General features: G+C 39.5%; 1 protein-coding gene across 3 annotated transcripts in view; it reads left to right on the top strand.

The window, feature by feature from the left end:
- The window catches only part of dyl (transmembrane protein dusky-like), an 86920-nt gene that overhangs the window by 180 nt on the left and 60240 nt on the right, over positions 1-26500 (top strand). The window contains exon 1 of one of the 3 annotated variants that reach the window (XM_083127714.1): positions 108-421. The exons of 1 other annotated variant lie outside the window; for it this stretch is intronic. Coding sequence is in view for 1 of the 2 variants with exons in the window: in XM_083127712.1 (XP_082983838.1) it covers positions 10081-10113 (33 nt within the window). In the remaining variant the exon portion in view is untranslated. Of the gene's footprint in view, positions 1-107; positions 422-10072; positions 10114-26500 lie in introns of those variants that run through there. One more of the 3 variants, XM_083127712.1, reaches the window with a different exon arrangement.

The raw sequence follows: 26500 nt of genomic DNA, 5'->3' as shown, positions 1-26500 counted from the left end.
GTTCCGCTGGTGGTTACACTGTCCCGCTGAGTCAACGTAGAGTGGTGTGTGTTACAAATCGTGCGTGCGACGACAACGCATCCTACTTTATCTCTTTGGAGGAACCTCTGGAGGGGATTTGGCGACAACTGGACACTCGGCGGGAAAAGTTAAAGTCGCTCGCTCGCTCTTCTTGGCCTCAAAAAGCCACTCCGAACGCTGCGCCGGAGCGAAAAAGGAGGGATTTGGTACACTTAAAGTCGGGTCAACCGACACCGGTATAAAAGCATTCTCCTTGGATTGGCACCCATTTAGTTGTTCTGTTGCCTGTGCCGTACGGTGTTGCTACTCGGAAGACATTGCAAAAAAAAAAGTGTGGTGGTGTGTGTTTTTTTAATTGTGAGCTCGCCGCAAAAAAACGGATTCGCAAAGCATACAGCAGGTAGGCTACCATGCGTGTTGTGCCTTCGATGTGGAGGAAATAGTGATATTGTGAGTGAATACTTGTGCTTCACTGCAACCGGTGTGTGTTTTGTTGATATTGTGTTGGTTTCTACACGTAGTAGGAACAACTTTGAAGTGTGTTCGCAATAGCCTTTATATACTTAGAAGAGTATGAGATTATCCATCGCAACATTTCTCCTCCGGGCCTCCCGATAGCATAGTGGTAATGTCCTCGCCTTGTAATCAAGCGTCCCAGAGTTCGATGTCCGGTGGTCGGATCCCACCTTAAGCTCTAGTCCCGATTAGACTATCGGTGCATAGACTGGACTCAAAACAGAATCTCGAACAATATTTCTCCCCCATTTTTAAACAATAAAGGACATTTGAAATTTTCAAAAAAATAGACTTCCTCTTATGATGTCATACTTCAACTACGAACCAGGTCCCTTGCTCGTTCATGTGTACGCATTATATTCACGCACCAGCATTATTTGTCAACCGTTTAAGACGTACTAGAAAAATAGCAATCAAACAAGATATCATTCGCCGGCCCCCGTGGAGAAGTAGTCTGACTAACGATCTATCAAGCCAAAGATCCTAGGTTCGAGTATCATTGTGTTTGTCCCATCACCATTTCACAAGTTCATCATGAAAAAATATAAATATGCTGACCAAGGCAGTAATTTATTTTATTAAAAACATAAACTAAACGTAACGTTTCTACCTTCTAGCAAGGTCTTCATCAGACTCTGTATCAAGTACAAAAGAAGACCTTGATAGAAGGTTGAAACGTTACGTTTAGTTTATGTTTTTAATAAAATAAATTACTGCCTTGGTCAGCATATTTATATTTTTTCATAGTAATGGAAACAAGGCTTAATGGTGTTATAAGTTCATCATTTATCCTCATTGTCGCGATTAACCAAAGGGTTGAAAAGCGACGTAAAATAGACAAAATAGAAACAGAATGGTCCATTCATTCCATTTACTTGTCTCACGGTGCGTGTTTGTAGTCTTCCGCAAATAGCATACTAGCACAGTTAGCTACAAGGGCAATCAATTGAAATATTTACTTCCTTATTCCCTGTTTTAACGCCAAATTCACTTTAAACATCCACAGGAGTTTTTCCAGAATTTTTCATCCGGGGGTGTAAGTTTGTATTTAGGGGGATGTAAGGGTAAATTTAGAGCCAGGTTGACCAGAAATTCGGCATTTGTGAAAAATTTAAGAAGATGCACCACTGGCATTCTCAGTGACGTATATACGACTTCATTTGGGCATAAGTCTGATCGCCACAAGGGAAATTCCGGTTTGAGTTCCGCGTGGGTAATCTCAGTTGAGAAGTTTTCCGACAAAAGTCCTGTGGCCCTAGAGCTAACCCAGCCTGGGGATAAAATCAATCGGAGCGTGGTGCTGATCACATCATATTTTGTGATCGTGAATGTGTGCGCTTTCATTGCACGGTACAGTGCATAAGCTGTGGGTTTATTTTCTCATGCCTGTGTGTGTTTCCAGTACATGGCACAGCATTGATGAAGCATGAATTATGAAGTGTTTCAAGAATTAATAATGCGACATTCGAAATGGAATGAAGCCACATGAAGCCTCTTACTTCCTACTAAAGGAAGTTCATTGGCGTTTCATAAACGTAGTCAAGATCAAGAGACATTATGTATGCCTGTACTGGAGCCTCACAAATACCGCCTTGCACACCAGAAGAACTACATTACCTAACCACGGGTAACACTTTAAAACTCATTCCAAACTAACATGTCAATATTTTGATTTCATTCTTGTTATTACGATGATCATATGATGAAACTGATGAAGGGACATCATAAAGAACAATGCTGCCCAGGTCAGGATTCGAACTCGGGACCCGTGACGTCGTAGGGCATAGCGTTAACCATTAACCTAGGTTAATAGACTTACGTAATCACGAAACTATTGATAATATCTAGACAACAGTGAATGAAAACTACACGAAAATTCACGTCAATGCTCTAGAAGCAATTCTAAGCTGATGTAATTTTTCATATTTTGGAATATCAGAGCAGTTTTTCAAATGGAGAGGATTTTTTAAAAAAAATCGCCCATTCGGGTGCCAAAGGTCCAGCCGAGCCCTCCTTTTTCACTCTTTCTTTCTTCATGTTTCCCTTTTCCTCTGTTTACTACTTTCTTCTTCTTTTCTCCTCTTTTGCTTATCTTCCTCTTTCTCTCGTAAGTCCTGTTTTTCTTTGTTTATCGCTCTCTCTCTCCTTTCTCACCTCTTTACCTGCATCGTTTTCTCTTTCTTTCTCTTTCGCTATTTATTTCTTTTGCCTACTATATCGATATATTTTTCTACCCTTCTCTATTTATCTACCCCATTCTATTTCTTTCTATCTTCTTCCGCTATTTTCTCTCTCTTTCTTAATTTGTCTGTCATTCCTTCAATCTTTTTCACTCTCTCTTGGGCCTCCCTGGCCTGATGAAGTCCTAGTAACGTCATCGCCCTGTAATCAAGGGGTCCCGGGTTCAATAGCTGGTGGAGGCGTTCGGTGGCTCGAATTCCACTACTTTAAACTGTAATCTCCAGCCTCTCCGATGGTGTAGTGGTAGCATTGTCGCATTGTAATCAAGGAATCCCAGGTTACGATACTGATTCAAATCCCACTTTAAACTGTATGCCCAGTCCCGCTTAGCCTATCTGTGCATAAAGTGGACTTAACAAATAAAACACAAACCACCAGAAATGATACTAAAAATTATCACGTAAGCTACTGCTGTGGTCCAAAATAATTTCACTGAAGGGCTGGAGCCCACCCTACCTACCCAGCGGTGACGTCACTCCAGTGTGGAACATCCTAGTGCTCCACAATTCCAACTTCACGCAAGGAATGTTTGTCAGATCTGAAAAGAAGCTCGAGTGGAAACAGTGTCAAACTTCTTCACTTCATCCGGCACGGCATATGCACTGGATTTGCAGCCACTAATTGGTTGTTAAAGGAAGAAGAAGAACCGACTTGTCTTTTGCACAGCGTTCCAAGTTAACGACTTGAGAACGTTTTTATCCATGTCAGTGCTTGAAGTGAGAACCTAGCCGTAAGAGCTTTATTGCCCCATTCACTTCAGACAAAACGTTATACCTGCGAAAATCATCGCGGAATTTATGCGATGGCATTAAAACAGTAATGTGTGCAATGTTCCGTTCTGAGAGAGCTGTCATTGACATTTTGGTATTGCGCGGCGCTAAGGGATATGGTAGAATGAGCGTAGGAAGTATTTTTAACGTCTGCAATAATTGTTGAGGAATTGGGAAGGAGAAAATATGTAGATCTGTGTGAATCAAGTGTCAGCACAATTCGTGCAAAACACTTGACGATAGCTTGGTTCAGAGTAGGATTGGTCACAATGTATGCAAGAGGGAGAACAGTAGCGTGGATCAGACAGGGAGGATGGACACAAGTCATGCAAAACAATGACTGTAACGTAGAATGACCGATATTGATTGATTGATTTGCTTTATTTTACTTCGTTTTTCTGCCACTTTTGGCTAATTTGCAAAGAAAGGGATGCGTGATGATATGATGAAATTCATGAATGGACACTCACAAACATCCGTGCCCAGGCTGGGATTCGAACCTGGGTCGTACCGCAGAATGACCGATATATGGGGAAGATGAGACACATTCCACACTCTCATAAAATTCAGAGAAACAGGGGAAGAAAGATAACATTTTATTAGAGACGCAAATGAATCTAAAATGGAGAGGATTGTGAATATGTTTAGAAAGAGGGAGGGAAGGAGCTAGGAGATATATTAATTTGCTATTTAGCGTCGCTTTTGTGCCACTTTGGGCTAATCGAGAAGATGAAATTGAGGGATAATCTGATTAAAGTGAAGAACAGCCATGCCCAGTGGTTAGCACAGCGCGCTATGACGCCAGAGGTTCTGGGTTCGATTCCAAGCCTGGGCATGGTAGTACTAGTGTCCCTTCGTCATTTTCATATCATCAAACCTCATCGTAGAATCTTTATTCCCTCCTTTATTTCACGACATCCAATTCCCTATTACGGCTCCTTAGTCTGGAACAGTCTTGAAAGTCCTAGCATATGTTTCAATCCCTACACATAACATAGCATTCGCGAAAGTTCTCAACTTTCTCCCACGTTTTCTTATCCTTCACTAATATAGCACTTTAAGTGATGAAAGTTATTAACTTTCTCCTTTTAGTGTAATCTCATTCGCTGCATACATTCTTGAAACCTGTTGTTTTCTTTCTTTCACTGATTTCGCTCATAGAACAATTTCAAGTTCACGGATGAACATTGTTTATAAGTTACCTTACAATTTCCAGCATGTTGCCAGTATCCCTGTTCATTCAAGGGACGCAACTTTATTTTTCGTGTCGTCACCTCTCCATAGACCCAGGTTCGATCTAAGGTCGGAATTTTCCTGCCTTGTCCCCGCATAAATCGGCTCTGGAGCTCACCCAGCCGCAAATCTACGAGTACCCGGGGGCAACCCTGGGCGCGGTTAAAGCGGCCGGAGAGTGGTGCTGATCACATCACCTCTAAAATTGTACGAGAATGTGTGGGGCCGTATCTCCACATCAACAAATGTGCCTTCATGGCACGGTGCTATATGCACGGGAAACTTTACCTTACCAGTCCCGATTAGCCCATCTGTGCACGAAGTGAAATTGAAGCAAACGTTTTTCGCCTTCAAGACCCGAAAAAGTTAATAAATACCTTCCGAACCTTGCATATTATTTATCTATAAATAGACCGCTGTGTTTACGTCACGTGCTTTCGATTACCCAGAATTCCTTTGGGGACTAGCGCTCAAATTGCACACAAGGACGGATACTCGATTAATAATAAGGTTCTTACTTTGCGTAAGACGGTAATAATAACTGCTTAAGCGATGATATACGTTCTGGATAATGGTAGGCTACGTATGAGGACGCCTGAAAGGATACCGACAGGATTCCACGGAGCTTTTTTTTTTTTTTTTTTTTGCGAATGTCGACTCCGGGATTCTCCCCCCCTTCACCCCTCTCGGTGCACGTGCTCAATCTTTAGATTTACGACGATGTTGATTGTCTCTCAATCCAGTCCGGAGTCCAGCGCTGTAGGCCATGATGCGAAGTTAATGGGACGTTAGCCCCTTCCCCGCCCCCCCCCCCTTTTCCATCGGCGTAATCAATGGACTTGCAAAAAGGACCAAAATAAGTCGGTCAGCTGGTTCTATCGTCGGCTTGTGACTTGGATTCTTATGTCATTCAATTCGCAAGCTTTTCTGCTCTTGAGGTTAATCGCAGCGATGAGGATGAGTGATGGAAGGTGCACTGCATCGTTTCGTGGGGTTGATTGATTTAGTTCATTCCACTTCGCCTTTCAGCCACATTTGGCTGATCTTGAGGATGAAGGCAGGGGTGTTAACTGTCCAGGAATTGCAATTAGATTCAATTCCGATAAAGGAGAAAACGTCAGAAAGTGTAAATGGGTTCTGGATCGTAAAGATCCTATTTATCTGTAAAGTGTTTCAATACCGAACCTTTTTTCCGGATCAGTTTAAATAGGGTGTAAGTTCCGTATTGAAATGAAACAATACGCAACTTGGACCGAATTTAAATCGTGCCAGAAAAAAAGATTCCGGTCCTTTTGCGGAAACCAATAGAGCCAATTAGAATTTACGAGTTCCTGGACCTTCAACAACCCGGAAGGTGAGTGATGGTATGATGAAATTGACGAAGGGACACTCACAAAGAAATCCAATGTCCAAGCCGGGGTTCGAACCCGGGATCTCTGGCGTCGTAGCGTAAAGTGTTAACCACTCTGCCACGGAGGCCAGGTCTAGAGATTAGACTATAATTTTCAAAAATATAGGGGTCCAAGGCTGGAATAGATGGTTATTATTGTCTGTCGTTATCATAATTCCTCCCATTGGTGAGGACTAGGTGAAAAAAACAAAGAAAACAAGAGGTTTCGGGTTTGGTATCCTTTTCAGGCATAGTAGTTCGGATGCAAATTTAAACTGTAGGTCAAATTCCGATTAGCATATCATCATTATAAAGTGGACTTAAATCATTTTTTAAAAAATAATATTTTTGAGTCTCGCAGTCGGAAGGGGCAATCGCCCCTATCGCCCTCCCCGTGGATCCGCTCCTTCGCAGGGTCTTGTGTTCACACCAAACTCCCTACTTGCCTTCATGGCACGGTGCAATGCACAGATAATAGCTTAATTTATTTTAAAGTCAGTGTGCGAATAAACAGGGTGGATAGCAGGGATTCAGCCCCCCAAAAAATATCACCGGCAAGAGAAAATTATTTTCATCCCTGCCAGGGAATTTTTTTATCCCCCTCAAGTAAAATGATATTGAAAGCATACAGTATACCATTTCTTAACTACATATAAACACAAGTGAAAAACCATTCTTGTCCATTAAGTGTCCAATCATCAAAGATTTCCCTGCCGAAAAGTATGCAGCCTTCTAACTGACCAACCTCACCAACCCGAGACAACAGCAGACCGTTTTCCACTTTAGTTTTCATGTCATAGTTCTGATATTTTACATATTAAACTTTTCGCAAGAAACTTGTAGATAGGTTAGGTGGACATTAAAATTGAGCTTCGAAATAGAAATTTGGTCAAGTTTTCTGCATTCCTAGTTCGATATCTCTTTTGTGTATGAGTTTGGGTTTTCTTAGAATGTAATATTGAAACTAAATAACTAACTCTCTAGCCTTCTAAAACCCGAAGGTTTATGGCTGCAGCAACACAAGCCTTCCATCTGCCGCTATCCTGGACAAGATCAATCCAATCTTTTCCATCCTTACCGATTTCCTTTAGGTCCATCTCAATGTTATCCCTCCATCTTCGTCTTGGCCTTCCTGCAGGTCTCTTACCCTCAGATTTCCCAACAAGAATCATTCTTTCCTCAGCTATTCGTGCTAATTCGTGTAAATGTAGTAAGTATTTCTAAATTACGTGTAAAGTAGTTATCACAGGAGTTAATGACTTAGGTTAGAAGCACTGCTCTCATGTACTTAGAACCGGAAGGCATTATTAGTTCACTTACTGGTAACATGTACAAATTAGCATACCCCCAAAAAAACTAACTCTAGAAATGAAACCACAAATACGCCACTGAGTGGGCATCTCTCCCCCCCCCCCAAAAAAGCTCAATTCGCACAGTGGATACGGTGGCCGATAAATTGGAAGATTTTTGTGCAGCAAATCCGATAAAGAACGCAACACACTTTCAGAGACTGCCGCATGGGTGTCAAACCAGAATTGAAATCGAGTTACCACAGTCCAGTCCAAGCAAAAAACGAGAAGGAAGAAAAAAGAAGTAGATTCCAGAGTTGTAAATTACGTGAATGTGCCCGTAACCCGAATACAAGTCTCCGTCGTGAATGCTGATTCCCCACCGTCCCCCCCGGGGGCACCGCCCCTCGCTCACGCCGACTGACCAGCGGAACCTCCGTGTAAACACAAGGGGCCTTGAACTTGATTCCAACAAGTTTTTCTCCTCTTCTTCCTTCCCCACTTCCCAGTTCTAGAAACATCAATTACTTTGAGGAACCGGAATCCAATTAAATTCTGATTCTTTTTCTCTCTTTGTGTGTGTGTGTGTTTCGGCTGCAATGGGCCCGGAAATTTTCAGCAGCATCCAACTTTATTCTTTTCGAAGCAGACCTCGACCAGAATATATTAGTTTTTATTTTATAAAGTGGAACAAAGTTTCGAACCGCTAATGGAATGTATTTTGCAAGCTTGGGTTCGTATCTCATCCTCGTCACCACTTATGGTATCATTCTTTTGCTATCTTGCTACAGTTCGTAATATTTAATCAAATAGAAGTGGAATCTTATATTTAAACTCGCGTACTTTCGACGTGGCCTTTGGCCACGTCTTGTACGCTCGCATGCGTGACCTTCGGCCACGTTGTGGTCGCAATCATGTTATAGATGGGGTTCTTCATAGATCTTAATGACTTTGAAAATGTCTGCATGTTGTATTGGATGTTGGGGAACATATGTATAAGTTTGAAAAGTTTAGAAAGTAACTTTATGTGTGTATGGGCTCTAATAAGGTACAAATATTCAAACTATTATTGTCTATTTTCTTAATAATGAACTGAGTAAGTAATAACCGTTTGAAGATAATTAGTTGGATGTTTTGCATTTACAAATTAAATTGCGACACTAAATTGAAAATGTTATATTTACTTCTTTTGTCATTTTCACATTTTTGAACGTAATTGGATAATAACTGTTTTCCGTCATTCCCCTCTTTTGCCTACCTTGCCTCTGTAATAAATTCTGATGCTCGCATTTTGAAATTCGAAGAGTCTAGCATAATTCCCTTACAGTAGTTTTCGGGGTGAAAATAAACGTTCTTTAAGTTCCCTAGCAACGTCCGTTTCCATGGACAACAACAGGCACGGCAAGCTCTAAGGAATTGCATGTCATTATACCCCCTAAACATTTAGTTAAAACAAGCACGATTTAGATATTTTCGCATTGAGTATACCAGTATATACGTAATTGTATCTGGACTGAATCTTCTTCTTATGTAGATGTCACCCTTGTTTCAGGCACCTTTTCAAAGCCAGGAGTTCATTGATCTGTGTGCTATTGATCTGTGAGAAATATAATGTATCTCGACAATTAAGAATTGAAGGAAACAATGTGTGCAAAAGAAATGCCCGTGGCAACGGTTGCTAAGGACGTGAAAAAAGGGCATTTTCACCCTTAAGGAAGGGCCGATTGAGCGATTTTTGAATTTTCTCGGCCTTTAGGGACGATTTCATGGGGGGTCGCAATCGGGCATTTTTCGCCTCCGGGGCTTCCTTCATGGAGAACATTTATGTCAGTGAGTGAGTGGTGGGATTGGGGCTATATATATATTGGACATACAACAACATAAAAGTGAAATTGTGGCCGATTCAGCCCATGACTGAATACTTAAACTTCTTTTGCTTTGCTTTAGTTTACCTCGCATTTCTGCCACTTTTGGCTATCGCGAAGATGAGGATGAGTGATGATATGACGACATTGATGAAAGAACACTCACAAGGAGAACAAATGCCCACGCCGAGATTCGAACCCGGGACCCATTACGTTGTAGCGTGCTGTGCTAACCACTCCGCCACGGGGGCCGGCTTAAACTTTACGAAATGTTAATAATGTATGAAATATATAACGCTGCTGTGATGCTGCAATGTTTCATCTTGGTGATTGTTAGGTCGTGGGTTCGATTCCCAGATCGGGTAGAATTTAGGATATGATTAATTTTTGTTATAGCGTCGTTTTTATGTCCCTTTCGGCTAATCCTGACGGTGAGGATGAGCGATGATATGATGAAATTGATGAAGGGACACTCACAAAGAACAGCCATGTCCAGGCGGGGAATAAATTTGCAGGAACAAGTTTAATAACAGGAATGCATTCCAGATCGGAATAACCAACAATACTAAAATAAAACAAATCTTTTGTGCACACACACAATAATACTATTAATCCACCGAAGGTATCATCTGCGTAGAAAAATAGTTATATTATTATATTTGGAATACATTAGTTGTACTACTCTGAGAAATTCTTATGCATTTGTATATTTCAAATTTGTTTTTTCTCTTTCTTCTTTTAGGTGAGTGGTTCTTATGGATATTTTCAGTTTGGGATCCATTATGTTGGTGAGTGTTACACTTTGCTTGTTATTACCTTGATGTCACATCAGTATGCTAGAACGAGTTTCCCCCGTAGAAAGTATTAAAATGCCATTGCTATTATGGCCATCAAAATCACCGATAGCAATGAATAATCTGCAATTTTATTACATTTAATCTGATTCGAGACAATCGAGTTGGAAAATTTAAATCGCTGTGATATTATATACCCCGCTTGTTGCATTGAAATTTCGAATTTCGATGTTTTTTTTTGTTTTTTTAAAAAATTTCCAAACAGACATGTTTTTGTATTATAAACTAGCGATTCATCCGCCATTTCGTCTGCAGAGATAAATCGTACGCACAGTGCCAGCTTTGGATATATTTTTAAAAATATCTAATGGAAGTGTGTGTAGAAAATTTAACACCTTTCCCCTGTACTTTGGGGTTTTATCGGAAACAACTTTCTTAGTATCGAACAGTCTTTGGTATAAGCTAATTGTCAATATTACAATCCGTTTTGTTTCATTATAATATAACAATATGAAGAACTTTAGATTCTTGCAATATGGACGAAAATTTTGAAATTCAAGTTGCAAACCCTGAAAAATACAATTTCATGTACCAAAATTTTGAAATTTAAGTTGCAAACCCTGAAAAATACAATTTTACGAACAAAATTTTGAAATTCAAGTTGCAAACCCTGAAAAATACAATTTCATGTACCAAAATTTTGAAATTCAAGTTGCAAACCCTGAAACATACAATTTTACGAACAAAATTTTGAAATTCAAGTTGCAAACCCTAAAAAATACAATTTAATGAACCAAAATTTTGAAATAAAAATTACAAAACCTGAAAAATACAATTCCATGAAGAAAATTTTGAAATTCAAGTTGCAAACCCTGAAAATGCAATTTCATGAACCAAAATCTTGGAATAAAAATTCCAAACCCTGAAAAATACAATTTCATAAACAAAATTTTGAAATTCAAGTTGCAAACCCTGAAAAATGCAATTTCATGAAAAAAAAATTTGAAATTCAAGTTGCAAATCCTGAAAAATACAATTTCATGAACCAAAATTTTGAAATTCCTTTCCAAACCCTGGAAAACATTTGTGGAGTGGTAGGATTGAGGGTGTTCTAAATTTTACAGATGTTGTTTGTTGTTGTTCTTGTTGTTATTATTATTATTATTATTATTATTGTTAATTTATTGATTGTATAGTCTACAAAGTATAGAAGTATAAAAAACTTTATATTTTTTTTATTGCATTTTCAATCAACTCTTTCGGCTGCTTATGTATCTGCATAATGATATTGTCATGACTTCACACACCACATTAAACATAAAAATAATTAGTAAATTTAAAGAGATCGCAAAAACATTTCTGCAAGGATTACGATAATAGAGATTGCGATATCAAAATAGAGCTAACAAAATAGCATGCATTTTAAGATGCAAATTTCAAATAAGCAAACAATACAGAGAAAACGAAGAAAAAATTACTGGGATTTGAAAAGAACGGAGGATAAATAATTTACAGAGATAAGTAAGTAAGAGATAATTCAAATAAGAGAATGCGAGAAACACAGTAAGTTAACAACTTATGAATATGTTTTAGAGAACAAGATGGCAAAATACAGTAGTGGGTGTAAACTCATATTAATTGAGTGAATAAGTTGCAACGTACAGGGAAAATGTTGGCTAGGAATGATATGTGTGATCTGCCCTGAGCTCTGCGGTGTAAGATTTCTCATTGCAAGACCTCAAAAAATATCTTATGAAAAGAGGAACGGCGAAGCACTTAAAGTGTCGGAAAACAATGAATGAGCTGCTCGCAGATAGCTATCAGAAGCTGAGAAGGAAAGAAAAAACAAAAGCTAATCGCCTCTTTTTCGTTCCGAGACAATGATACCAGTTCGCTTAATTAGGAGCACTCACTGCTCTATTGTTCTGCGCAGGCATTACAGATCTCGTGATCCAATTTCTTTGGGTTTCATGCTTTTCGATTTTTTATGTCCCTGGCGGCAAGTAGAGCAAGTAGTCACCGAATCAGGGGAAACGGTGGTTGCCTTGTCTGACTACCCTTGTTTCTGTCTCTAATTTATTGTTCTATTTCTCGTTTACTTTCATTAGCTTGAAATTTTGATTTTCCGTGCTCCATCATCACTATACCAAGCGGCTTCAAAACTGGAGAGTGACGAATCAGCTTTCGGCTGTGATCGTTTATTCTCGGGTCCCAAGGTGCCGAACGCCGCTCGCGTCAATCTTCATGTTGCCAGACCTATGGTTATAAATCCAAGGATTGCTAAGGACTCCTGTTAAGATTGGACGCGATCACGGTTGAAATAGCGATCAAAGGCCTTGGCTCATTGCACTTCGTTTCAATATGCACAGTAACAAGCAACACTTGGCAACTTTATCTCAAGGGAGCCGGTGTTGCCCCTAGACCGTTGGGTCAAGGCAACCCAGACGGTTGTGTCAAGCGAACCTGTGTTTTTCCTAGACCGTTATCTCAAGGGAGCCGGTGTTGTTCCCAGATCAGTGTGTCAAGGGTACCCAGACCGCTGTGTCAAGGGAACCGGTGATGTTCCCAGACCGCTGTGTCAACGGAACCTATGTTGTTTCTAGACCGTTGTGTCAAGGAAATCGGTGTTGTTCCTAGACAGTTGTGTCAAGGGAACCTATGTTGTTCTCCTATACTGTTGTTTTCAAGGAAACCGGTGTTGTTCCTATAGCGTTGTGTTAATGAAACCGATGTTGTTCCCAGACTGTTTTGTCAAAGAAACTACGGTCAGTAGCCACTATTATTCACTTCTGTGATCACGCACAAAAAAGCAGAAGTATTCCAGGCACACAGTCTTCGAGTCTTTGAGTGAAGAGATTGGGAGGGTGTGTAAAGAAGTGGTTCCCAACCTTTTCTTGCTCACGGCGCACTATACTATGTAGTGAGATCCCGCGGCACACTAACGTACGAGTTGGCCACAGTGCGAGTGGTGATTGACGTTCGACTTGGCAACAGCACAGCTTGCCTTCATAAGTCAGTTGTTTGTAGACTGGCAGGGAAATATTACATCGCAACTAATTTTAAATCACCTCATGGCTCTTCAGAATAACATGGCACAATATTTTCCCTCCATCACTGTCGACAATTATGATTGGGTGTGCAATCCTTATGCTATGCCCCCAGAATCAACCACCGAACTTTCTCTGGAGATAGAAGAGCAGCTCGCAGAACTTCAGACAGACCGAACACTTCGACTGAAATATGGTCTACCACTTACCATGTTTTGGATGTTAGCAAATAGCATCGGAAGCAGTTAATACTCCTGCTACATTTTTCAACCACCTACTTGTGCGAACTGGGATTTTCGGCAGTAACAAACATCAAAACCAAGATGCGGGAGAGACTTCTCTCAGTTGAACAGGAAATGCGTGTGTGTTTGATTTCAATTCCACCACGAATTGAACTTTTGTGTAAAAATTGAATTGAATTGTTGTTTTAAGTCCACTTTATGCACAGAAAGGCTAATCGGTACTGGACCTACAGTTTAAAGTGGGATCCGAACCACTATATGACTCCACCCGGGTTTTAGGAAGGAAGCAACAAGCTCAAGTGTCTCATTAATAATTCAAATGTTTTTCTTTAAGGCTTTAGCTTAGCTGATAGCAAATACATCACCCGTAAAATAAGTTAATTTCTTGAATATTATTTAAATTTATATTGAATATTGTTCTTTGCGTAACAATAAATATTGTGTTATTGAGTGAAATTATTTTAATAATTTTTACCAGCAATATCACAAAGTCTACGACGTTTTGCGGCACACCTGGAGATTCTCGCGGCACACAAGTTGGGAACCACTGGTGTAAAGTGTACAAAGGTGTAAGGAGCGACAATAATAATAATAATAATGCCGTTGCCAGCCTTTCAACCCTGATAATAACCGAAGTAGCTCCACCAGGCAATGCTTTATCGCCCACCCCTCTTTACGGAAAGGGTGTGCGTCTCAGAAATTCCTTTCCCTCAGGTATCCGGCCGGCTGTTGTTCGGGGGCTGCAAGTAACGGGACTTTGCCGCGGTTCGGTGAACTTCCGCTTCTGCCACCTGCTGCTTCCTCTGCACCTTCCGCCTTGGGAGAGCTGCTGCTCCTGACACACTGCCTCGGTGACCACCGCGTGTATATCTTGCGTTGTCATTTACTACAAAGCAATGCGGCTGCGAAACAGTGGGAAAAGGGAAGAATTTGTCCCGAATTCCAAAATGTTTTGGGGTCTCCTTTCTCTTGGGGTACACACACTCATCACTAGGCCCAGCATTGTTATGTAATTACATATTTTCCCCTTTGTACGCAGCAAAGAGAGAATCGGCAGTGTTACATACATATACAGTACTCAATGATAACTATACAAATAATGAACTCATTTTATATGTTACGTTACATTACGTTGCATTACAATGATAGGAATAAAAAACATCCTTATTATGCTACAATTTTTGACATATTTTGCAGTACATTTCATATTTTCTGTTTAGAGTATATATATTTTTAAAAAAATGAGTTTTTGGCATTATTTGTATAGTTATCATTGAGTACTGTATATTTATTTGTGAGCCATGAGCAATCAAAATACGATTTCTCTAAAAATTCGACAATTTTTATCTGATAGTGACTGGCCCGCCACCTTACGTTAACTTGAGCCATTAGAATCAAACCGAAAAAAGATATTGTGTACTTCGTTCATAATTCATCCGAAATCATAAATAAACCATACTCATTCTGGGAAAAGTGATTTCAGGTCAGGAGTACAGATATTAGCCCTGGTGGAATTTTAGAGAAAATTAACCACTGGTCAACCCAGAGGGGGGAAATGGGCGTACTTAACCCCATGAAAAAAAAGTGGTGAAAAAATTAATTCTGTTCACGGTACTTCCCTAAAAGATATGACATTCCCTCTTCAAATAAATCAAAATAAAGCACTGTCCTGATAAAAAAAGTGTGTTTATCTCTCTTAGCAAAAAGTGTCTACGCCCATGGCTTCAGTCTAAACAATAGCGCAACAATGAAGAAAATAACAGAATACTACGACAAATATTATTACATCCTTTTAATTTTTTTGGTTGACATTGATTTCCTTGCCAGGAATGTTATTTTTATACAAATTTTAGGGATCTTATCTCAAGTCCGTATCTAGAATTAATCTCCAGGGGGCTCAAGGGTTGTCAGGGGGGCTTTGTAAACCAAATCCATTTTTCAAAAGTTTAATAGTGTTAGATGAAGGTAAATTATTTTTTTGTGTGTGTGTGGGGGGGGTCATTAAGTTAATATAAAACTTAGAAATATCACACAAATAGTACATTTCTCTTTAGGTATCTTCTAAATCATCTCTTGAAGTGTTAATTGAGTGCTACTGACATCATCTCTTATATAAAAATACAATATATTAAAGAAGAAGTATATCGTGTAGGTGATAGCTGGCCATGTCTCAAGAGCACGTGATGAACAGAATGAGTATTTTCTTGAGCCGTGTGGCCTTAATCACCCTTCTGTGGGTCAGGCATTCAATACCCTTCTCTACCTGTTTTACCTTTCCCAGCGGCGGGCAAAGGTTGGGCAAAGATTCTGCAGAGGGCTCGATTGGCAAGGACCGTTAGTCGTCCCACTTCCTGGGCGAATGACAAAAGGAAGAAGCAATTTGCAAATGGGTTTAATTTCGTCGCTGTCCGTCGGGTGAAAGGAGACGAGGGGGCGTGATTTCCCTTTCCTCACAAGAATTTGTGTCAACTTGTATTTACGGGCTGAAATGAGCCGGCATGGGCGTTGTCTGGAGGTCTCACGCTCGCCAATGTTTTGTTGTTTGTGACCATCGGTACCTTTATACTGAGTGTGGTCAAGAGTAGATAGGTGGTGAGTGGGTCATGTCCTAATCCCTTGCTAAATTCTAAAACAGAAGTTTCTAATTTGTGAAAATGCAAGAATGAAAATAACATGTATGTAACGAAACATTTCAAAATATCTAGAATGTGTCAACTGGCAACATATTAAAGAACATAAACTGCTAATGACTGACACAAATATATTGACTCCTAACAAAACATTAAACAGCGTGATGACACGATCATTTCAAAGAAACCAAATTTACACGTTCAACACAAATTCATAATTCGGTGTGATATATGTGTGTGTAAAACCAGTGCTCGAAATAGGCGGGCGGATGAGGGGGATGGTATCCCCCCTAGCAAAATTTTGACAAAGCATCTCCCTCATAGTCACAATGTGAAATCAGAGGAACCCCCTCCCCCAAACAAGCAATTTCCACTTCAATCGCTGGGTAGAACTCTCACATCATTTATCATATGGACATATCATTTACTTTGCAGGGTATTGATTGATTGATTGAGTTGGTGTTTTAAGTCCACTTTTTGCACAGCATGGCTAATTGGGACTCGACCTACAGTTTTAACTTTGCAGGGTATAGTTTAACACTTTATAAACATTATTTTGTACGCAATTACATTTATTTTCATTATTGACGAAATATAGAACACAAATACTGAATCTTGTGTGGTGTACATATCAAATCAGAAATGTATTCTACGAATGTAAATAATTTGTCACGCATATATGTTATATATCCTAAATACGAATTCCACTATATAATTGAATATGTTCGCATTACACAATATTCTGCTTTAGTAAACTGAAGACTGAAAATTAAGTGAATAACAAGTGACAAGAGTATATAAGTTTAGTGAGAAAAGATTGAAAGTGTTTAAATTGCGGTTAATTCTGTAGTAAAATGTCTAGTGCTGCCATCTTGAGATCAACTCAAAAATTAAAAACCACACAATAGAATTTTACATGTATCTGTTGTGTTGCAACATCATATTGTTTTTATGGGATACAATGACTTTTATCTACAAAAAAAGCAAACGTCAAGGGCAACCGTGAATTGTACCCAGTGGTTGCATACACATAAGATAAGCATTGCTGTGTATATGTGATATTCATGTATCTGGTAACTTATCAGACGCAGTGCTTGTGCGTATTAGCAAAGAATTACTGCAAGCGAAAATGGTATAGAAACAATGAAAAATGGTGGGTTCAAATTTCGTTCCTCAGTGTTTCAGGCTTTCAACACGAATGTCTCTTTCTGTAGGTGAAAATTCTTTCAACTGCAAAATTAATAACTTGTGATAATATTTCTGACGTTTGGAAAGTTTTGAAGCAACAGGCCATGTCCCTCTCAGACCTAGAAATCAATCATTCTTCACTTAATGGCTTCATTGTTGTATCTCTCAAGGACGGCCATTTTGAGGAGCTGCTACCGATACAAAATGGCCAGTCACGCTCTACCTATCTAACCCCACTTTCCGTCATGTTCTGATCTCTCTTTCCTACTCATGTTTCGTATCTTTCCGCCGTTCCTTCTCTGCAAACCGATCAATCATTCGAAGACTCTATCTCGGCAGGAAACAAGTTCTAGCACGTTTCGCGGTTGAGTTGAAACAAGCACGCCGTTTCAATGAAATCAGAAAAGAAAAAAAAGACGAGTAACCGATGCATCCCATTTATTCTCGTTAATTCAATCGGCCTCCTTTCGCGTTAGTAGGCTCGGTTGCTTCTTCATCCAGTGAAGATCGTGCCCCTTTTGATGGGCACTTGCAAATACTGTAGGGTGCACTTCACCAGAACGTCAGTGAATGGCGCCACTGGTGATGAGAAAACATATGGATTGGTCATGTGATTGCCAATTCATGATAAATCACAGTTCCTTTTAATTGGGATTTTCTGTCATTGCAATTTTTCATGCAATGTGTAGCAGAATTGTTACTGCGATTCAAGAATTATGCAATTTTTCACGCATTGTGTAGCAGAATTGTTACTGCGATTCAAGAATTGTGTAGAGAAAATAGTCTTAGAAGTGTCTGTACAAAAGAAGAAGCACAATGGAAGGGCCATATTTTATGTAGAATATATGGTCTAGCAGCGATTGGGTGCCAACACTGGGAGCGGGGCAAAGGACAGTTTACTTTTTTTTGGTGGAGTAGAGGGGGCAACTGCTCCACGCCCCTTCAATTGCCGATACTGTGTCTTAGGTATCCGAATTCAGCAGTGTAACATGGGCCCTAACTTTGGCGGGACAGAGCATGACACTCAGAACCCAGGAAGTTAACAAAAATACCTTCATATTTTAATAAAACCTGAAAATTTTGGGGAGGCGAGTGCCTCCTACCTCCGCCAAAAGTTACGCCTATGTCTGAGTCGACTCAAGGAGTGAAATGACTCGAGATCAGAGATCACTATTCGCGGTTCCTTTCTTACGTTGTCCATCAACATGCCTCAATATCAGCACACTAACAACTAGGGAGACAAATTTATGGTAAATAAAAACTCAGGAGAGCGGTAAATAAAATGTTAGATCAGCGGTATATACCAGCGGTGGAAAAAAAAAATTGGCACACACTTTTTCATCATGAGAGGAAACAACATACAGAAGAGCTATAAATTGATAAACTACTTAATTTTTATGTACTGTACACATACACAAGTACTTAGCTGTCCAACCAAAAATAAAACATCAACACAAAATCAGTTCATTTCTAAATTGCATATTCGGGGGAAGAAAGGAATGCAGCTTCACAGGGAGCGAAGTTTTCGAACTGACATTATGTGCATGGGAAATCCCAATTTGCAGCGTCTTCCTGATGTGATCGAAGATAAAACGTTCTTCAGCTGCAAGTGGTAGGAAACTTTAGACAAACGTTTCGTTATAAATCGACAGTTTGCGCGCACAACCTCGATTGCCGGTTTTTGCGTGTTTTCTACTTAATTTGATGATATTTCACGGTTATTTCGCGAAAAAAGCGTTCATTTCGTGGAAAAGCACACATTTCGAATTACTTCGCGAATAAAACTCATGCATATTTCATCATTGGGGGTGTAGTTACGTGCAGAATGTTCAAAATTGCATCTTTTTTTTCACATTTCGCGATTTCGCGCATCGCGAAAATTCAATGTCCCTACTAACAACATTGCACAGCATACATGCACATACTTCAACTCTTGTTGTGCAACTCGTCAAGAGCATATATGCGAGTATACTCAGCTTGGAAGAGGTCGCTGGCGTCTGATACCATCGCTAAAATTACCTCACGTGTAGGAATGTTAAAATATTCGTAATGTTATGAACATGAAGCACACAATATACATTTATATATTTAAATACATATACACAAAGTAATCGTATTTCTCTTTCATTACCGCGCTTTTCCTTTTCCGTGTTAAGTCACTCTGTTTTTACTTCGGTTCGGCCAATCACGACGAGGATGAATGATGATTTGATTGTCCAAGGGACATTCGCAAAGGAGCGTCTTGCATGCTTCCCACAGTTTTACAGTTACAAAATGCTAATAAAGGAAGAAAAGAGAAATTCAGCTACTCCTTAAGCGACCTAGTCCACATATTATTCGAAGTACCAATAATATGTTCAATAATTTTGAAGAGCGGTAATTATGTACATGTATGACATTTTTTTTATTTATAGTGTTATTTTGTTGCATCTTGCACTTACCAATGCTTCTTGATTTATAGTATGAAGTATAATTGAGGACACAAACACAATAACTTTCCTGATATGGTTAAGGTTGGAATGACAAAGGCATTCTATAGCAGCAAGTTTACTCCCCTTCGTGTGCCTATACAAACACACACGAGCGAGCAAAAAACAAGCGCGTGTTTTCGCAGCTTCTAATTGCTTGCCACACGACTTTCTGCCTTATTGGTATATGCGAGTGAAACTTGCTGCTTCGTTCATGTTTTCAACTTTTTTTATCCTCCCCAGCAGAGAAAAAAGAACATGGAAGTGTTAAATTTGTTAACCAACGCCATCTACTGGAAGTGTCAATCACTAGGCGCCATGTTCGAAGATCTCGTTTGCCGAGACCTACAGTGTAATTAGAAGCTCTGCCACTTCGAAAAGCTGCTCATGATACGAGCATTAGTTACACTCTTTACCGTTTGAGGTCGCTAGTGACGGGTGCAGGTGTTATTACACGCTCAACGCGCGAAGTGATATCACGTTATCTGTTAATTAAGGCAGCTATTACTGAATGAAATATATTATGTAATGTTTGTGAAGTTTTATTGTGTCTCTTTTACTCCTAAAGGTTGGCAGTAAAGAAATAAAACATTAAATTAATCGCACCTGACATTGGAGTATAACTCAAGTTTGCTGCAATCAAGTTCTTCCTTATTTGTTGCCATGTTCCACGGTCAGTGAACAGTAATTATTCTGTGCTTAGTTTTTTTAAACGCCTGCTTAATAAATTGGCGAGGTAGGAAACAGAAAGGAGGCATAATTGCATGCAACAAATGCAGTGAAGAGCTCGAATGTATAATGCATACTGGTTCGTCAAAGCATTTTCACATGCATTATAACAATCACTTTAATACTATTTTTTAAAACAATAGTAAATTCACAAATAACAACAAGCGTTGAAGCCAGAGGGGGGGGGGGGGGGCAAGTTAATCAATGCCTCACCAAAAAGTATACATGTAAATTGTTTAAAAACTCAAGTATAAAAACATGAATGGGTCCATTCAAATTGCAATGGTGTAGGTTTTCCAGTCTTATAAACATATTGCATTAAATTGATTAATGATTTCTTGTTAAGCCAATAATAAGAATTTCTTTATATATTGTTGAGTATTACTTGATAACTCTGGGTTGATATAGCAAGTATCAACGGTTCAGAGGCATACCTAGGATTTTCCTAACAAAGGCTATTACCGTAAGGGGGGGATTATGCTATCTTTTTGGGTTTGACTGACTTTTCTAGGCATGTTGGCCCTCTTGGCCAAAAGGGCGCATATAATCAATCCTCTCCTACTGGACACAACACTGCGTCAACGATTCCAATAATGATATTGAAACCAAAAAGTTTACTTTTGAAAATTTAATTGAAATATTTATGTTACAAATGTCGTTATTGTTATCGGGGGGAGGGGGTTGGGATAAAAATTATCTCTTCCGGGAATACTCGGGCCTATTGGGGAATCGAATCTTTAACATCCCCTCGTAAATTCGCACACTGGTGACACCTACGACGACAAGGGCAGTTCGTCAACCCCAGAAAAGGTTGTTTCTTTGAAGAAACTTTAAAAAAGGCATGTTTTTCACAAAACAGGCAACGCCACACTCCCTGATGTGGTTGGGTGGATGGTTGTTAATATTTATTGATTGAGCCATATCTTCAGAGTAAAATGTATTCACATTGTTATTACAGGATTTAAACAAGGATTTATTAACTGTATAAAAAGAACGTTGGGTTGGAAATGTTTTACATTTTAGGTTAAGTTAAACTTCCCATCATGATATAGTAATAGTTAAAAATTATAAAAGGACAATGTGTGTAAGGGAAATATGGTGAAATCCTATTACACTGTAGACCTCCATAATCCATAGATTAGTAGAGATCCTGTGTTCGAATCTTCTAAGTTTCCCATTAAATTCATTATTATCTGTTTACTTTAATTTTCATCACAAAATTTGCCTATTGCATTTTAACCGGTTGGGCTCACTCTCCCCCCTCCCCTTCCGCCCATGGGATTGGCACGGTTATATCGAATTTTGTAACGTGCCTCCATGATTGTGTAGTGATAAATGTTGTCGCTTTGTAATCAAAGATGTCCCATGTTCGATGCCCGGTGCTGGTTCGGAAACTCTAGGTCCAGTCCCGATTACCCTATCTGTGCACTCAGTGAGGATAGAAAACAAAACTCGCATCTCGTAATGTTAAACTTAACAGCTGTACTTTCATAAGTAACTAGATATGTGCGTAGGAATAACGACAAAATTTGGAACATGTATTCCAAGTTAATCATTTTCATATCTACCTAAGACTACAAGGGTGAATGAAGATGATGAAAAGAATAAACTGACCCTAACGAGTCTGTGTTCGAAATGTCGCTTTGGTTTTAAATCTGTGGTATGTTTCATGCATGACTGGGTGATAAGTCTACATGCAACGTTATCACTATCAGCTTGCCAACAGCTCTAAAAACAAGCATTCCTTTCCACACGAGCCTGAACACACGCCACAACAAGACACGCTAAGATACACTGCTGCCAGTGATAGCAGATACCGTTTGCTATTGCGGCGTAACAATTGGTCACTATGTCTTTACGGTGTTTGTTTCTGGTTGGTTTGCAAGGGAATGTTTGGCTGACCTCTCCTCACATCGAGTCTGTTTCAGAGCTTGCTTTGAGCCCTGCACCAGGCCAGTCCCCAATAATCTGAAGAAATATTTTTAGTGAAATTTGAGAACGTTAGACTAAAATCTCCGATTCTTGCACATGTCTTGAATTTATTTAGGAATTCTTGTTCTTGGCTCGAAGCATGTTAACTCCAGATTCATTATTTTGGCAATACAACCTTTGAAATATAGTGCAACGTTTAGAATGGTCGAGAATAGCAACGTGGCCTGCTAATTTTCCTATTTTCCTTAAACTTAGAGCTTTTTAAGCTGATGTATTCATAGCAGTTAGAAGGGTAAAGGTAAAGCGCTCTAAGCATTGGCAAAAAAGGATTATATTCTCAGCTATAGCGAATCGGGATTGGACCTTGTGAAAACGTCGACCCCCCTGTCCCTTGTTTTATCCGGCCCTCTTGGATTTACTTCCTGCTTTAATCCTTCAAATCTCTCCTTTCACCTCACCCTGAGTGCCAAGGGAGCAGATTATATTTGCGCCTGAATTACGAAAGGGGGGTTTCACATAACAATTTATATTTTTAGTTCCTGGTTCGTTTACACATGTACAGCAAGTGAATAAACAACTGGTTTTAAATGGACATTACCGTATTTTCTTGGAATCATAACATTTCTAATAGGATATTTTGGTTTATTATACGTTGTTATATATATACATATTTACATAGCGTTTGCATGTGTGTCTTGCATAGACCAAATTAACAAATCTCTAAATCAACATAATTACGCACCTATGGCTTACACCATCGGCACTTCCTTTACCGCAGAGTTAGCATAACTATCTCTGCGGGCCTACCCTCAGCTTAAATGATATTCCGTTCATTACAAATGCGTTTCCTTACGCCTTTACTCTTTCTTATGGGCAGCAATTATTCAATACGGAAATATCCACATATTCAAAGGTTTTTCTAAAAGGGTACTTGGGACAGCAACAGGGGTTGGCTTACACCAAATATTACATTATTATATCCAGTCTAGCCACCAAAAGTGGACTAAACTTGAAGAGACGTTCCTCTTCGTCGATCAATGGGGAAAAACTGTTTTTTTACTAAAGCCCACTGGCCTTTTTTATAGTCGGGATAAACGTCCGTGGACGTGGACCCCGTAGCGTTGGAAAAATTCCACTGCCACCGGGCAGATAATAAACAGGGGAATCTAATATCCAGTAAAACACAATCCAATAAGCACATACACTTACATGCAATAATAACATAAAGTACACTCATGGAAACATATTACTTAACCCTACACCTTGTAGCTGGCCAGCAATTAATTAATACAATATACCAAAACCAGTAATGGTCAATCCGACCATTACAACCTATAGTTTAGAGTGGGATCCGAGTCACTGTTCCTTCACCGGGATCGAACCCTGAACATCTTGATTACAATATTTCAGTCCATTTTGTGCTCAAATAGGCTAATAGGGAGTGGGTCTACAGTTTAGAGTGTGATCCGAGCCACTGTACACTGTGCCTCCACTGTGGGATCGAACTCGGGAACACTTGATTTCATGGTGGTAGCGTTACCACTGAGTCATCAGGGAGGCCCTTCATGCCATTGTAGGCACATAGGGTGTGTGGTACTCCCCATGGTTGCCTGGGGGAGCCTCAGAGATCCTGAGACCATCCACGTCAGGAAATCATCCATCGATTTACGCTAGTTGGGGAATTTTAAATTGTGACATTATATATCTATTTTTTTTTTAAAAAAAAGGGGGAAACCCCGGAGAATGCGCAGCCTCCACCCTCATATATTCGAGGGTATGCGCTTATGTCCTGCTGCCTAAAAAGACCAGGACGTCTTTTACGCGACTGTCAGTTCCCCCGTTTATCTTTTCTCTTTTCTTTATTGTTTAAATTTTACAAGTTGTCTTGATTCTACAGGTGTCTTGTGTAGACATTCTGCAGGGTCAAATACCAAGTACCGGGGCGCGTATTTACAAACCCTATAGTGCTGCAGAACCAGAGGTATATAACACTTTCTTATTGGCTGTGTGAACCGGAAGTGTTTATGTTCCGTGTCCATTGTTCCTTGTTTCTTCATTTACAGCAAAAGTATGGAAAAATTAGACTTGTGATTATATAGTAATAAAGTTTGTAAACAGATTGTCGAAATTATGTTAAGAAATATACGTTTATATAATAAAATATAATGTTTAAAATGCTATACGTTGGATATACATAATTTTCTCAATAGTCATTGGTAGTTACAATGTTTGCACTGATGTGACTTTAAATAGAAAAATCATTCACTTCAAGAAGAGTTCTGATATCTGTCTTCTAAAACATTAATTTCAATAATTTTGCTAAAAAATGAAGCTTATTGTAAATGGGTTTCTTATCTTGTTGGGATGGATATCTGAAATCTACACTGTTAATTTGAACCCTGCCATCTAGCGTTAACTTGAAGGAACGCTGCATCAACTTCCGGAATGGCAGCCAATCAGTAGCCAAATATCGCTGGAGGTTCTGCAGTACTATAGGGTTTGTAAATACGCTACCGGGGCCGTTCGGCAAATATATATTACAATAAGTATTAAAATGGATAAACATCCTGGTATGATATAAGTGTGTAATAATGCATATAAAGGGAAATAAAATATAAAAGTTATGTAGAAAGAAAGATAGCATTATATTACGTATATTAAAAGTGGGTGGTTATAGTTAAAAGGAAGAGGTATATTGGAATGACTTCAATAAGAAGGAACTATTCTGGAAGCTCCAGGACGGGTAGGTCCTGGGACGCTTCAGGATAGGTATGTGAAGGTGAGTTAATCAAACCTTCTTATTGAAGTCATTACAATATTAAGTTAATGGGGTGTTGTGGGTACTTGTTTGGGTTCGAAATCTATGGGTCCCGGGTTCGAATCCTTTGAAGATATATCTTAAATCCATTTGTACTATTGGGTTATTTGATTAATTAGATTAATTACCACGATAAAGCAATTTAAAACCCATCTTTGGAGTTTTTGCCAAGCAGATAAGTCTGCTTCAGAATATGTTTTATCGAAACGAAACCATTTTCATAGCTCAAAAGGTCCAGCGGAATCGCAAAGATCACAATTTGAGCTTGGCGACTTTTGCATCACCCTGTACATCAAGGACCTACACTGGAGAACACAGAGAGCTGAAAGGTCAGTCCCATGGAGCTTCTCTGAAGAGGGAAGGATCACTTTCTCATGCCTGAATTAAGACGGTCCTAATTGTCACTTGGGGCCAACCAAGCTCCGAAGAAGTCTTTGTGAGAGCCCCACGCTTCCCACCGCAACGGTGCGGGAGAATTCAATTAACCCGCAAATATTATATGTTGCGAGGCTTTTCCCACCCTTCCCGCTACGCCACAACCCACGTATGATGTGAGGTGCATATCTCCGTGTGTAATGGCTGCCCCGATTCGCCTAATGCGCTCCGTAATCCTCATACATCCGGTCACATTGTGAGGATAAGCTACTCTACAATCACTGGAAATGATTGTTCAGTCATCATCAGCCTTAGCAACATAAGTCAAAGACCAAGCCAGAAAACGCACATACAAGCCAGTAAAAACTGTACATGGCTACAATAGTGGGTCCCACTTTAAACTGTAGGTCCAGTCCCGATTAGCCCTTCTGTGCATAAAAAAGACCTGAAAGCAAACTTTACCAGAAGGTTTTGGAACAGAAAGTTTCCTGTTTTAAAACTACCGGCCTCTGTGGTGGAGTGGTTAGCACTAGGACGCCAGGGTTCCCGGCTTCGAATCTCGGCCAGGATATGGGTGTTCTTTGTGACTCTCTCTTCATCAATTTCATCATATCATCACTCATCCTCATCGTCGCGATTAGCCAAAAGTGGCAGAAAAGAGTAGTAAAATAAAACAATTCAATCAATGTTTTAAAAACTCCATGCAAAATTATACGGTTCCCTGCCTACACTAGAAAATTACAATTATTAATGCTATGGAAGCACTAAATTTTGGTTGTTTAGATGTGAGATCTGAATTTTAGTCTTTTAATGACTATTACATGCCTTTAAAAAAAAATAATGTCTATCACAGTACCCCCTTTCCAATTTTTAATGCCCTTTTGCCTGCCAGTTGGGGTAATTCTTCGTATTCAGAAAAAGCCTGAGCCGATGTATTTTTTATTTGAATACA

The sequence above is a fragment of the Lepisma saccharinum genome, chromosome 8 (genome assembly GCF_977018435.1).
Source record: "Lepisma saccharinum chromosome 8, izLepSacc3.1, whole genome shotgun sequence".
Lineage (NCBI taxonomy): Eukaryota > Metazoa > Arthropoda > Insecta > Zygentoma > Lepismatidae > Lepisma > Lepisma saccharinum.
Note: the sequence above shows the minus strand (reverse complement) of the source record. Positions and strands in the feature narration are given on the sequence as shown.